The sequence below is a fragment of the Nerophis lumbriciformis genome, linkage group LG29 (genome assembly GCF_033978685.3).
Source record: "Nerophis lumbriciformis linkage group LG29, RoL_Nlum_v2.1, whole genome shotgun sequence".
In the NCBI taxonomy this organism is placed as follows: domain Eukaryota; kingdom Metazoa; phylum Chordata; class Actinopteri; order Syngnathiformes; family Syngnathidae; genus Nerophis; species Nerophis lumbriciformis.
Window position 1 is genome coordinate 18,470,794 of NC_084576.2, and position 14,344 is coordinate 18,485,137.

The 14,344-nt window shown below is 39.3% G+C and overlaps 1 protein-coding gene across 3 annotated transcripts in view; it reads right to left on the reverse strand.

Moving 5' to 3' along the window:
• Positions 1–9,918, reverse strand: part of LOC133572140 (uncharacterized) — a 74,102-nt gene extending 64,184 nt beyond the window's left edge. For all 3 annotated transcript variants that reach the window (XM_061924873.1, XM_061924872.1, XM_061924870.1), the window contains exons 1-6: positions 9,540–9,918; positions 8,896–9,185; positions 6,810–6,924; positions 6,561–6,734; positions 4,244–4,350; positions 4,040–4,171 (exon numbers count right to left, since the gene is read on the reverse strand). In XM_061924873.1, coding sequence (XP_061780857.1) covers positions 4,040–4,171; positions 4,244–4,350; positions 6,561–6,734; positions 6,810–6,924; positions 8,896–9,092 — 725 coding nt within the window. In that variant the 5' untranslated portion in view covers positions 9,093–9,185; positions 9,540–9,918. The remainder of the gene's footprint in view (positions 1–4,039; positions 4,172–4,243; positions 4,351–6,560; positions 6,735–6,809; positions 6,925–8,895; positions 9,186–9,539) is intronic.
• Positions 9,919–14,344: the final 4,426 nt, after the last annotated feature.

The following is a 14,344-nucleotide window of genomic DNA, read 5'->3' on the forward strand; positions in this document are numbered from 1 at the left end:
GAAACAGTCAACCCCCCCTACACCCCCCTTTCCTCTCTACCACACAAACATGAACACAATATAAAAGTCATGTACAAACATATGTATGTAACTAAGGTGTTGCTGTAGCCTTTTAACTTCAGATGGAGTCAGTAGCCATTTGTTAAACATCTTTAGGTATACCAGGGGTGTTCCTCAAGGTTCCATTTGAGGTCTTCTCGCTTTTAGCATCTGGGCTATTAAACTGATGGCCCGAGAGTTCAGTTCCAAAAACTTTGGAGAGACTCCCATTTTTGCAGAAGGTCCTTCAAAACCGCACAGCGCTTCTGCAACTCTGACAAAATAAACCAAATTGAAATGCAAGCTGATTCTCCAGAATGTACAAAATAAGTCTTAAAGTAGAGGAAGATGTCCGGCTCTTAGCTTTCTGGAAATGTGTCCCCCAAAACAATTTAGTTCAATATCCCTGATCTCGAGACTTAAGAATTGAAACAAAACAACAAAAACATATGACTTATTTTTTACCACTTTTATGAGTGGGGCCCTTTTGGATCCCAAAGAATATTAGTTTATTGTTTTTAGAACTATCATTGCTCAAAAAATAACAATGAATTACAATTAATGCTGTTATGATATATTCATCTATTTAAAGTTGCAATTACTTCACATCAAATATTTCAGGGGAAATATTGCATATTTGTGTTTTTGCTATAATAAAAAGGCCATAATATATACACATACACACACATATGTATATATATATATATATATATTTTTTTTTTTTCTTTTTACTTTATATCAACAGATAGGCCTGAAGTTGATCTACAGATTCAAGCGTTAAATATAAATATATGTTTTAAATGACTTATTTAAAAAAAATATGACTGAGACCAACCAACTTAAGGGGAGCCCTAAAGGTAATAAAATAAAAATAACAATATATTGTATTGGTTTCAAAAGTGAAAAATATCAAAATGGCCCTATATGCTTTGAGTTTTCAGTGTGCGAACCTCAGTGAAAAAAGTTTGTACACCCTTCCTTTATACCTGTCTTGTATTACTTTGGAAGAGGCATACATCTATGTAATGTTACTGACACCTAGCAACTACTGTGCAGTACTACATTACAATCTAATCGTGGGAATTTCCATTAGCTGTGTTCTTAATTATTTTTTTTTAAGACAATGGATTTTGCCCTTTGTAGACGCAAAATCTGACAAATCGGATTCAACGATGACAATTCTTAGTCTCAGACAGCTCTAATATTATTGTTGTGTTTATGTGCATATTAGATGCAGATATTCTGTTTATCTCACTAGATGATAGAACAGTACTTGAAGTATTTTAGATACTAAAGTTAACGCACTGTGTGTAATCTTTAACGTCCACAATGAAAGTTAACTTTGTGTTGCATACGCAACACAATCATGGGGAAGCAGAGGAACATTCAGAGCACTTGCAGCGTCAACTGTAAAATCTACAACACGTTACATGGAGGACAGCAAGAACCGGACAAATACTGATGATGACATCATCTCCACTACACGGACATAAAGATACAACTCATAAAGACTTGCTGCCGCTGAAGCTAACAACAACAACTACAAAAATGACAGATAATGACAGATTCTACAACATGAAGTAATACATAACAGTCATTGACTATCACTAATACCGGTAAGATATTAAGTAATAATGTTTCCCCCAAACTTTCCTTTCTTTCAACCAGGAAGTGAACTTAATGTAAATATGTAAAAGTTATAGTGTGACTCCGTAAAAGACGTGAATAAAGGGTATGGTTAACTATACGCTTGGCTTCTTGCTACTCTTTTTCAGATATGTTGAAAAGTGCAAATGCAACCATGTGATGTTCTTAAACTTGACAAACATGTCTTAAAACAAATACATCAGAACCTTACCAATAACCATAACCTGTTGGCCATCGTTCAAAAACACAATAAAGTGGGACCTGTACAGACGCAATGCTTTCGTCGCTACATCGATTCTATGATTATCATCACACACTTACCCCGAAAAGGGAACTACACTTTTTGGTATTTTTGTCTATCATTCACAATCCTTTGCAAGACAAGCACAAATATGTTTTTTCTTATTCAATGCATTCTAACTCGTAAATAAATGTTGGCAAAAGTCAGCTAACAATGGAGCCAATAAGAGTTGCTCTATTCCGCCTATAAAGCGCTCCAAGAACATCTGAAAACCTCCATCAACGTTTTATATACATGCTGTAAGTATATATGCAATGTAGTAACAGGCACACAAATACGTGTAATATCTATCTATGTCATTTGCTCACCTTAAGCATACGGTGGTGCATTAAATTCACAAATGCATTACAACGTCAAAGTCCCTAGGAGGTGTTGGTTAAAAGTACCCCGTTTTTTGCCAAAAAATGCTCAAAGGAAATCAAGATGGCCGACTTCCTGTTCATTTTAAGGTATGGGTTCCTGAGACCTTTACGTGCGTTTCGTCATGATGGACATCTCCAGCAATGTGGGTGGGAGGGGCTAATTTTTTCTTATCTTAAAGGTGGCGCTAGAGAGCCAAAATATAAAAATTTTCGCCGAACCTGACACGCTTGCAGAATTTGGGGAGATTTTGTGCATGTTAAAGGCCTCTAAAAGGCGTCTAAAACGGGAGAATAATATCATCAATAAAAACACAACAATTTCAATAAGGCTCTTTGAGATGCTCTGTCACACCTGCAGTGTTTGCTCCACTGCTCGGGCCCTAAAAACAAACATTTACTGTACAATGTCTGCTCTCACTGGATGCCGACTGATGAGGTGTTTATATCTTCCCGTTTAGATGAAAAATTAATCATAAACAGGTGGGTGCAAACAAGCGTCTCTTTGTGTCTCTCTCGTTATGTCAGGGTCTAAGTTGTCTGTCAAAGATGACCACATTCTCAGTTTATGGCCACATCCTTCTACTATACAAGTGAGAGGCATGATTTATAATTCAGAATTAACTTTCACCAGCTCAGAGGCGATGTATCAGCTCACCAGCTCAATATGTCAATATAGCATATTTATTTTCAAATAGTGGGGGGAGAACATACTTTATCAGTACTGTGCTGTATCATGCTTAAAACCCCACTTGTGCTCATTTTAACATTTAATCCTGACTTCCTTATTTTAATTTATAAAAAAAAAAAAATCAGCACAAATTGTTGTCTCTTTTTTGTTTTTTAGGTTAACATTTGTTATGTATTGTGCTCCTGAGTTAATGTTGCTGATCAATTTAAATGTATTATTATTTATTGAGTTTATTTAATTTTATTTGTCAATATCAAATGTTTCAAGTCAATCAAAAAATGTTTTTAGTTTAAATAAGATTTTTTTTTTTCAGGCAAATTGATGCACTTTAAACATTTTGTTTTTGTTACAGACTAAAAAACAATATTAATGAAGTTATTCTTTATTGTACCGGTAAGTTAATCTACATTTATGTATTTGTTTTCTTTGATGTTAAAAAGGATAATGTTATGCAGAGGTGTTCTTATAACAATTTTATAAACAAATTATACTATTTAAATGGCACAGCGGAGAGTGGGGGCGTGAAAAGTTTTCTTCTTCTTGGAAGGGGGCGTAACAGAAAATAATTGAGAAGCACTAATATAGCAGCATAAGCTGGTTAGCTCTCTGTGATCAATGCGCCGATAAAAGTAGATCCTTAACATTAGCGCTTATAATAATAACAATATCACTAAAACTTGGTTAGTATTTAGGTCGCGACATGTAATTGGAGTATTGTTGGCGCTTTTTGGATGTTTTTAGTGGGTTTTATGGACGCAATGACGTCATGACTCTGATTAGCTCTATTCTTAGCTGACTTTTATTTATGAGATAGAATTAATAGGAAATTTAAAAAAACATGTGTTCTTGTCATACATAAGGATTGTGAATGTTAGGCAAAATTCCAAAAAAGTGCAGTTCCCCTTTAACCCCAAGTTTTTGTGCAGCTTTCGGGGTACGTTTTCCCCCAAAATGTTGGTTTCACCGTAGAAATTGAAGCGCAAGACAAGAAGATAAACATACGGCTGATTCGTCTCAGCGTAGTCCTCAGCTGATTTCCCTGTGTTATCGGTCAGCGTGGTATCTGCATCAAACTGCAGGAGCAGTCGCACCATGTCGACACACTCATTGGCGGCAGCTATCATCAATGGGGACCTGTAGGTTTGTGAAGAAACAAGCACTTTATGTAAGGTTTATTTTAACGGTGTGTCGTTGTTTTGTTCTCACCTTTGATGGTTGTCCAAAAGATTAACATCAGCACCTTTATTCAGCAGAAACTCTGCCATTTTTACATAGTCTTCTTGGACTGCCAATGCCAGGGGTGAAAGACCTTCCTTGAAAATGAAATTACAGCCATCACAAATACTACCTTTTGACCTATGATTATTTTCATGCACATTTAACACACTTTAACACACTAGATAATATAGTATGCACTGGATATGCTTTAGTGACAATTTTGCGTAGATGTTGTCCCACAATCACATTTACAACCTACTTTGTGCTTATAACATACTTTACATTTGTTTTGTTTACTAGAAATGCCCAAACAATTATGTTTCACTGTACAGTAGGAGGGGGATTCATATCACCCATTCCTGGGTGGATCTCGCATGAGAGGAAGAGGAGGGCTTATTAATTTTCCAATTCAGTCTGTAAAAAATTATGGAAAGCGCCACTCTACATAGCAACTGACGCTGTGGTCAAAGTTGGAATTGTCACAAAACACTTGAAGATATTCAACACTCTTCTGCCATCTGACAGCTAAAGTGGATAGTGGACCTCACCCCAATTCGTCATGTTTTATGTGTCAGGCAAACCGTGATGAATGAGGCCATTTGAGTCCCCAACCCTACTGTATACACTGTTAAAAAAAGACTAAGACTCAGCAGGTAGATGCTTTCAAAACTGTGTGCAAGCTCACAAATGCATATGACCTTATGATTTGCCCCTTTGGCATTGTTTAACACAACTGGAGTATCCAACATTCTAAATACAGTGGAACCTCGATTTGCGAACTTTCCGATTTACAAACATAATGATTGTCACACACACACTAGGTGGAGTGAAATTTGTCCTCTGCATTTGACCCATCCCCTTGTTCATATTGACGAGATTGACAAAGCAGGCTTCGTACAACAGCAAGTTTTTAGTTGTGATGAAAGCGGACTTTTCTGGAAAAATAGGCCAATACAGACTTATATCACAGCGCCGGCGAAGACACTGCTCCTTTTGCTCCTCTCATCAGCTGCTCATTTGCCGATGACATTCTAATGTGGATTTTAATTTTTAAAAGTTTTTTTTTATTGTAGCAATATGGTTGTTAAAGTTAAGGGGTTTTGTGATTCCTGATCATTTGTGAGTGCACCAAAGTGACTTCTGTATGTGCACGTGTTGGCAGAGCAGCGCATACTGGACAGTTCAGCTTGTCGTCCTCGTTGTTTTGCCTTGGTAATGTGGAGAATGCATATATGTTTAAGAGTTCTTTCTCTATTCATCGTCATGTTTGGATCATCTAGTACTTTTCCTTTGTATATTCTACCAGTTTCTCTTGTCTTGAGAGGTCTGTTTAGTGTCTTAAACCATCGGAATGTGAATACAACCCCCACGTCTTTCCTTATCAGTGTTGCGAGAGGGAGAGATGGGGGCTTTCTTTGTGTGCAAGAAGTGGGCTCTTCCGTTTGAATGTCAGATCAACTAGAGTAGCTGATATGAATGTATTGGTTAAGCTGATCTCCTGAAATTTCAGTAAAACTTGATAATATTCCTATTCTGTCTTGACGGTCCTTCTTACTCAGCATATATGTCATCGAAAGAACTTGGGATTGACCAGTAACTCAGATTCCCTGGGAGAAAGAGCTGGTCAACGCAACAATAATAAAGAAGCTTGGCTTGTCATTGTTGTTTTGCTTGGTTAATAAAGACCCAGTTAAATCATGACATCTTTGTTATCCATCCATTTTCTATTTTTGTGTAAAATACAGTACTGTATCGAAACTTCTATTGTGTTTAAAGTGTACAAATCTTCACTAAAATATGGACTTTTGTCAAGGCTGGAACCCATTATTTATATCTACATTGTTTTTTTATGGACAAGATTTGCTTCACTATACAAACTTTGGTATTTGCGAACCCCGTTCAAGAACAAATTAAGTTCGTAAATCGAGGTTCCACTATACATAAATAAGTCAGCCAAGTACAAAATCATTATAGAGTCGTTAAGGTTGTATTTTTTTGCCTCATCCTTCACTTTAAGCGTGAGTGAAGAATGTGTGAAGAATGCACTATAACGACCTGATAAAACTCAGAAGGAGAAAGAGATGACACGGTATTATCTGCTAATAGAAGCTACCTGGTGGTTGTTAGAGCACACTACAGCTAGTCCTGGAAAGTCCCGCACCTTAATGCTTCAGTCACAGGCAGGATTCCCACAGGAGTAATGCAAAATACAACCTTGCCTATTGTAGGTCCCATTTAAGTCTTGTTTTGGTGTGCACAAAATCATTAGAATGCAGTTTCTTTAATAGGCTGCCTTATGACTCACCAGATTTGTAGGATCAATATCAACACCCTTCTTCAAGAGCAAGATAACAGTGGAGATGGATGAGAAGCTTGATGCCAAATGTAAAGCTGTGTTGCCATCTCTGTCCATCAGGTTGGGGTTTGCATTGTTTTCCAGGAGAATGTTCACACATTGCTCATGCTGGCCTTGCACCGCCTAAGAAGAGGTAAGTTGACGCGGATCAGGAGAAGACCGCCAACTACAAAACGCATATCATGTGTCCAGGAGTACCTTCATTAGAGCGGTCCTATTGTGGTTATCGCCTAAATTGAGGTTGGCTTTTTTCTCCACAAGGAATCTCACCACTCTGGCATGTCCATTGGCACAAGCGAGGTGAAGTGGCGTCCTGTTAAAGGGGAGAGGCATTGTTTTGTATGCATGTAGTTACATGGAGACAGTATCTACCAAAAGTGAGTACACCCCTCACATTTCAATTAGCGTTTTATGCAAGTATATCTCCTTAAAGGACCATACTATGGAAAGTAAACTTGTATACAGAGGTACCTCAACTTTAGAGTGCCCTTAATTTAAGAGTGATTTGAGATAAGAGCTGTTGTTATGCTTTAAGTTGCAAGCAAAAATGTGAGTTCCTAGCATCCTTGCCATTAGTTGACGGAGCAAATACTTACTAGTATTCACTTGTAGCTAGAGATGGACATAACTTGGTTTTTTCAAACATGAAAAGGAAGAACACGGATGTGAAGGACAATAGTTATCATCTAAACTATGTGTGTTCAAACGTTTCACACCAAGAGACCGTGTACTGATGCGTTTGTGAAATTACAGTGCTCCTGTATGCTTGAAATGAGCAATATGCGTAAATATTACATGTTATTGTGTATGTGCCCGTTACTACATGACATACAGTTGTGGTCAAAAGTTGACATACACTTGTAAAGAACATAATATCATGGCTGTCTTGAGTTTCCAATAATATCTACAACTCTTATTTTTTTGTGATAGAGTGATTGGAGCACATACTTGTTGGTCACAAAAAACATTCATAAAGTTTGGTTCTTTTATGAATTTATTATGGGTCTACTGAAAATGTGACCAAATTTGTTGGGTCAAAAGCATACATACAGCAATATTAATATTTTGTTACATGTCCCTTGGCAAGTTTCACTGCAATTAGGCGCTTTTGGTAGCCATCCACAAGCTTCTGGCAAGCTTCTGGTTGAATTTTTGACCACTCCTCTTGACAAAATTAGTGCAGTTCAGTTACATTTGTTGGTTTTCTGACATGGACTTGTTTCTTCAGCCTGATTTAGCCATTCCTTTACCACTTTTGACGTGTGTTTGGGGTCATTGTCCTGTTGGAACACCCAACTGGGCCCAAGACCCAACCTCCGGGCTGATGATTTTAGGTTGTCCTGAAGAATTTGCATGTAATCCTCTTTTTTCATTGTCCCATTTACTCTCTGTAAAGCACCAGTTCCATTGGCAGCAAAACAGGCCCAGAACATAATACTACCACCACCATGCTTTGCGGTAGGAATGATGTTCCTGGGATTGAAGGCCTCACCTTTTCTCCTTTGTGGCATATTAAATATAAGCCTGGTTGTGTTGTGGCTATTAGAGTATATATATGTCTTGTGTTTATTTACTGTTTTAGTCATTCCCAGCTGAATATCAGGTCCCACCCGCATCTCACAGCATCTTCCCTATCTGAATCGCTCCCACTGCCCTCATAGTCCTTCACTCTCACTTTCCTCATCCACAAATCTTTCATCCGCGCTCAAATTAATGGGGAAATCGTCGCTTTCTCGGTCCGAATCGCTCTCGCTGCTGGTGGCCATGATTGTAAACAATGTGCAGATGTGAGGAGCTCCACAACCTGTGACGTCACGCTACTCGTCTGCTACTTCCGGTAGAGGCAAGGCTTTTTTTATCAGCGACCAAAAGTTGTGAACTTTATCGTTGATGTTCTCTACTAAACCCTTTCAGCAAAAATATGGCAATATCGCGAAATGATCCAGTATAACACATAGAATGGACCTGCTATCCCCGTTTAAATAAGAAAATCGCATTTCAGTAGGCCTTTAAGGTATATTGGCGCTCTGTACTTCTTCCTACGTCCGTGTACCATTCCGTACAATGGTGTTTTAAAAAGTCATAAATTTTACTTTTTGAAACCGATACCGATAATTTCCGATATTACATTTTAAAGCATTTATCGCCGATATCGGACATCTCTATCAATAACTAAAGATCAAACTAAATATGCCCACTTTGGACATACACAGTGTCGGGTGGTTAGAGGTATTTTTCAGTGGATAGTGACTCGAATCTGTGTAAGATCAGATGAAACATTCACCTGTTCTGCTGGTCGACCTTGTTGATGTCACTGCTCTTGGCCAGACGCTCAATCTTGGCAAAATTGCCCTTCCAGGCTGCCTTGTGGATGTTTTTCAGCTCCCCTTTAGTCACATCGTATCCCGCAGAGAGTACACAGCCACTGTCCGGCGTGCCTGTTCGCATCTTCTTGGAAAAGTTTATCAGTATCTTCTTCATTTTGAGAGCAGCACTGTGCACCGAATCAATCGGCGCTCCTCCTTACTTCTCAAAATGAGAAGCCCTAAAGTAAGCTATTCCTGGAGACTGGCCCTGAATAGGAATATAGTTCGATACAACTCATTAAACACTTAAAAAGTGACACATGATGTCAACATTCCAGTATTATAACCATGAACGATCGTTACAATTAACTGGCCTGACTGTAGGGCGCCATCTAGATTTAGGCTAGCGACATTGCTAGCAAGAAGCTATAGAAAATAAACGTATAACTAGTCCTCGAAACTATCCCTAACACATACAGATTGATAAAACATAACGTAACACTTAAATGTAGCACTATATATGGACATTCCAGTATTACAAAAAAATGAATAAACATTACAAATAGCTGGCCGGACAGTCGACGGTATGTTTGTTTTGGTAATTGTTGTGTGACTACATTACCCAGAAAGCCTAGCAGCAGAGTAGACCGGAAGCCCAGGGAGGACTGCGTTAGTGGTGTAAAACATGTGCTGATTCAGCGATAAATCGTCCTGTGTTTCCGAGAGCTGTTCCAGTCTCTTTGCAATAAACTACAAACATAAACTTGACCACAAATGGGTGGCGGCATTTTATTTTACATACCCACTTTTGTCTCTTAGTATCGTGGCTCCAAACGCAGTCACGTTTGAGCTAATTGGTCCCACTTTACTCCCAATCTTACTACTTCATCAACGGATTCCACCACTGTCTCCTTTAAACTGTAAACACGCATTATCGCCTAACAACATCAGAGTATAACATTAAATAATTTGACATTTTAAAAATCGCATCCGGTTGTAAGACCAACCTTCTAAGTGCTTTATTGACACGCCTCAAAGCAGAAGCCTTGCTCTCGCCGGAGTGACGATTTTAAAACGCCACATTTACACAACTTGGACGGACAACAGTAATATACACTCACTTCTACATTACGGAGATAATACTTAATTTTGTTTTATTTTAGACAAAACGAGGAAGTCTACAAATACTCTACTTCCGTGTTTACACCGGAAGTAACTCTCTGGACGGCGCTTCCCATGTATTTATTAGTTTTGAATTGTAGTGTATGTTTTTGTTTTAGAAAGACTGTTTTTTTATGTCCTTTTAATAAATGTTCTATTTCAATACGGGCTGTTGTTGTGACATAACACAACGAGTGTAGTTAGTTTGTATTTGGGCACCAAACTCCACAGTAACAGTTAAATATAGGTATCATGAGTTTATATTAATAGTGGAGCATGCAAAGTCACGAGCGATGTGACGTTTTTGCAAACGAATGAAGTCGTTTGAACGGCTCTTTCCCATTGTGAGCCGGTCGTTTGGGAGCCGATTTTTATGCACATGCAAATTTAGTGTCGTCAATTACCCACTGTGCATGCGCGTGGACCCGATTGGTAACGGGACTAAAACGAGCCAAAGTTAAATAACATTTAGTAGCATATGGATTTTTTTTTTTTTATACAATTAAAACAAAACAATTTTATATGTAAAAAAATAATATATATATATATATATATATATATATATATATATATATATATATATATATATATATATATATATATATATATATATATAATTTTTTCCATATGCTACTAAATGTTATTTAACTTTGGCTCATGTTTTAGTCCCGTTACCAATCGGGTTCACGCGCATGCACAGTGGGTAATTCAGTCAGTGACGTGCGGTGAGGTTCATGGCTGGTGAGGCACTGACTTCATCACAGTCAGATTTACAAACATATGAACCCTAAAGAGTATCTTATTCACCATTTGATTGGCAGCAGTTAACGGGTTATGTTTAAAAGCTCATACCAGCATTCTTCCCTGTGAGCCATTACCTCCCTGCTTGGCACTAAGCATCAAGGGTTGGAATTGGGGGGTTAAATCACCAAAAATGATTCCCGGGCGCGGCCCACTGCTCCCCTCACATCCCAGGGGGTGATCAAGGGATGGGTCAAATGCAGAGGACAAATATCACCACACCTAGTGTGTGTGTGACAATCATTGGTACTTTAACTTAACTTTAACTTTACACATACAAACTGTAGCGCACAAAAAAGCACATTTAATAAAAAAAAAACCTTATTATGGTCTTACCTTTATGTAATATATTGGGTTGGAGGCAATAACCAGGCGAGGTGATGAAGTACGTCTCTTTACTGTAGACTTCAGAACAGACTCAACACACTTGACTTCAGGTGCGCAACACCACGTAAATCGTTGGCCAACCAAAAAGTAACCACAGTACGCTATAGCCAACATTAACCAGGAGATGGCAACAGACAAACATAGATCACTTTATTACATTCCTCCCCTTTTAGAAATGTAGAAGAAGTTACTCAAAAGAAATAAACAACCAAACCAAAAAATGCAGCAGCTCAATAAGAAGCCAACACTCCCGTCAGGGAGTGCATTCTCTACCACCAGGAGGCGGGATTACTGCGAGCCTCACACAGTGCGTCTTCGCAGCAGTTTTATGATTGCTCAGCACAAGAAATACGTTACACACATACAGTTGTTGACAGAATACACTGTACATTATATACCTCAGCTAACTAAACTATGGAAATGTATAATATAGTTCATATAGCAATACGGTCTCACTGCACAGCAGGCCAGCAGTTAGCCGAGTTCGCAACCCATGGTGAGGCACAACTGAGTGACGTGCCTCAACTGGCTGCTGACTCACCGCAAGTCTCTTCTCAGTATTTGAACGGCAAATGTGAAAATTCAGCGATTTTGAATAAAAATAATCTAAAACTGGTGAAGTTAAATGGAAAATAACTTTATAGTATAATCACTGGATACATTTAACAATTTAATTTTTTTTTTTTCTTTTTACATTTTTTTTCTTTCCATAATGGCAGGTGAGACCCCGCCTCACCTGCCTCTAGTGACTGTACGTCACTGATATATATATATATATATATATATATATATATATATATATATATATATATATATATAACTATTTATATATATATATATATATATATATATATATATACCATTGAAATACTAAATCATATATATTTATATATGATTTATTGTATTTATTTATTTTTCAGTTTTATTTGGATTCCCTTTTCGGTTCATTATTCTAAAGCACTGGTTCTCGAACTTTTTTCACCAAGTACCCCCTCAGAAAACACTTGGCTCTCCAAGTACCACCATAATGACCAACATTAAAACACAGTAGCATACTGGGCCTAAGTATTCATTAAAAAACAAGGCAGAGGTTTTATATAACCGGTAAATTCAATATGTTCGGCCACCGTAACATTAGATTCTGATTGTGATTCTGATTACACACAGTTTGAACAGTAATACTGTGTTGGAATATGTAATTGTTTCTTTGGCCTACAACTAGATGGAGCCCATGTTCCACAGTTTAAGAATCACTGTTCTAAAGTATAGTAGTTCAGTTTAAGCGTACACACACCAGGCACATTGGTATAATTTTGCACTCACACTTTTCTTATGACCAAATTTTTATTATAGTTTTTATTCATAATTTTTATGTCCATTAATGTACCAATCAAAACACAACAAAACATATAGCCAATATTTTAGAATAATTCCCACCAGCGTAGTAGTATTGGTGTGAACTAAATTATTCTGATCGACATCTTATCATATAACTGATCCCAGTGATAGTTTTCTTGATAAAAAAAAACAAAAAATTAACTATAATAACGAACCAATCCTTTGAAAGGCTCTTGCAGATCTCTAGAAGTCACACTAATTCCGACGCTCTTTTTAACTTTTATTGCCATTCTTATGCAAACATAGGCTCAATTCCAACACATATTCTTGTCTCCTGCATACACGTCTCGCTACGTCTTTTACTCTCAGACACAACAACATTTCCCTTTGTGGGATACAATTAAAGTTAAAGTACCACACACACACTAGGTGTTGTGAAATTTCTCTCTGCGTTTGACCCATCCCCTTGTTCCACTTGTCCAGGGTACAAGTCGCCACCTCATCGCAGGGCCAACACAGATAGACAGACAACATTCACACTCACATGCACACACTAGGGCCAATTTAGTGTTACCAATCAACCGATCCCCAGGTGCATGTCTTTGGAGGTGGGAGGAAGCCGGAGTACCTGGAGGGAACCCACGCAGTCACGGGGAGAACATGCAAACTCCACACAGAAAGATCCCGAGCTCAGGATCGAACCCAGGACCTTTGTATTGTGAGGCACCCGCACCAACCCCTGTTCCACCGTGCTGCATATATATATATATATATATATATATATATATATATATATATATATATATATATATATATATATATGAGCTGCCACCTTAACGTGGTAGAGGAGTTTGCGTGTCCCAATGATTCTAGGAGCTATGTTGTCCGGGGGCTTCCATGCCCCCTGGTAGGGTCTCCCAAGACAAACAGGTCGTAGGTGAGGGATCAGACAAAGAGCAGCTCGAAGACTTCTATGGAAATGCAAGAACCGAGACTCAGATTTCCCTCGCCCGGACGCGGGTCACCGGGGCCCCCCTCCGGAGCCAGGCCCGGAGTTGGGGCACGATGGCGAGCGCCTGGTGGCCGGGCCTGTCCCCATGGGGCCCGGCCGGGCACAGCCCGAAGAGGCAACGTGGGTCCCCCCTCCAATGGGCTCACCACCCATAGCAGGGGCCATAGAGAGCTGGGCGGTAGCCGAAGGCAGGGCACTTGGCGGTCCGATCCTCGGGTACAGAAGCTAACTCTTGGGACGTGGAACGTCACCTCGCTGGGGGGGAAGGAGCCTGAGCTAGTGCGCGAGGTAGAGAAGTTCCGGTTGGATATAGTCGGACTCACCTCGACGCACAGCAAGGGCTCTGGAACCAGTTCTCTCGAGAGGGGATGGACTCTCTTCCACTCTGGCGTTGCCAGCAGTGAGAGGCGACGGGCTGGGGTGGCAATTCTTGTTGCCCCCCGGCTCAGAGCCTGCATGTTGGAGTTCAACCCGGTGGACGAGAGGGTAGCTTCCCTCCGCCTTCGGGTGGGGGGACGGGTCCTGACTGTTGTAGTACCCACCCTTTTTGGATTCACTCGAGGGAGTACTTGAGAGTGCTCCCCCGGGTGATTCCCTCGTTCTACTGGGGGACTTCAACGCTCATATTGGCAACGACAGTGAAACCTGGAGAGGCGTGATTGGGAAGAATGGCTGCCCGGATCTGAACCCAAGTGGTGTTTTGTTATTGGACTTTTGTGCCCGTCACG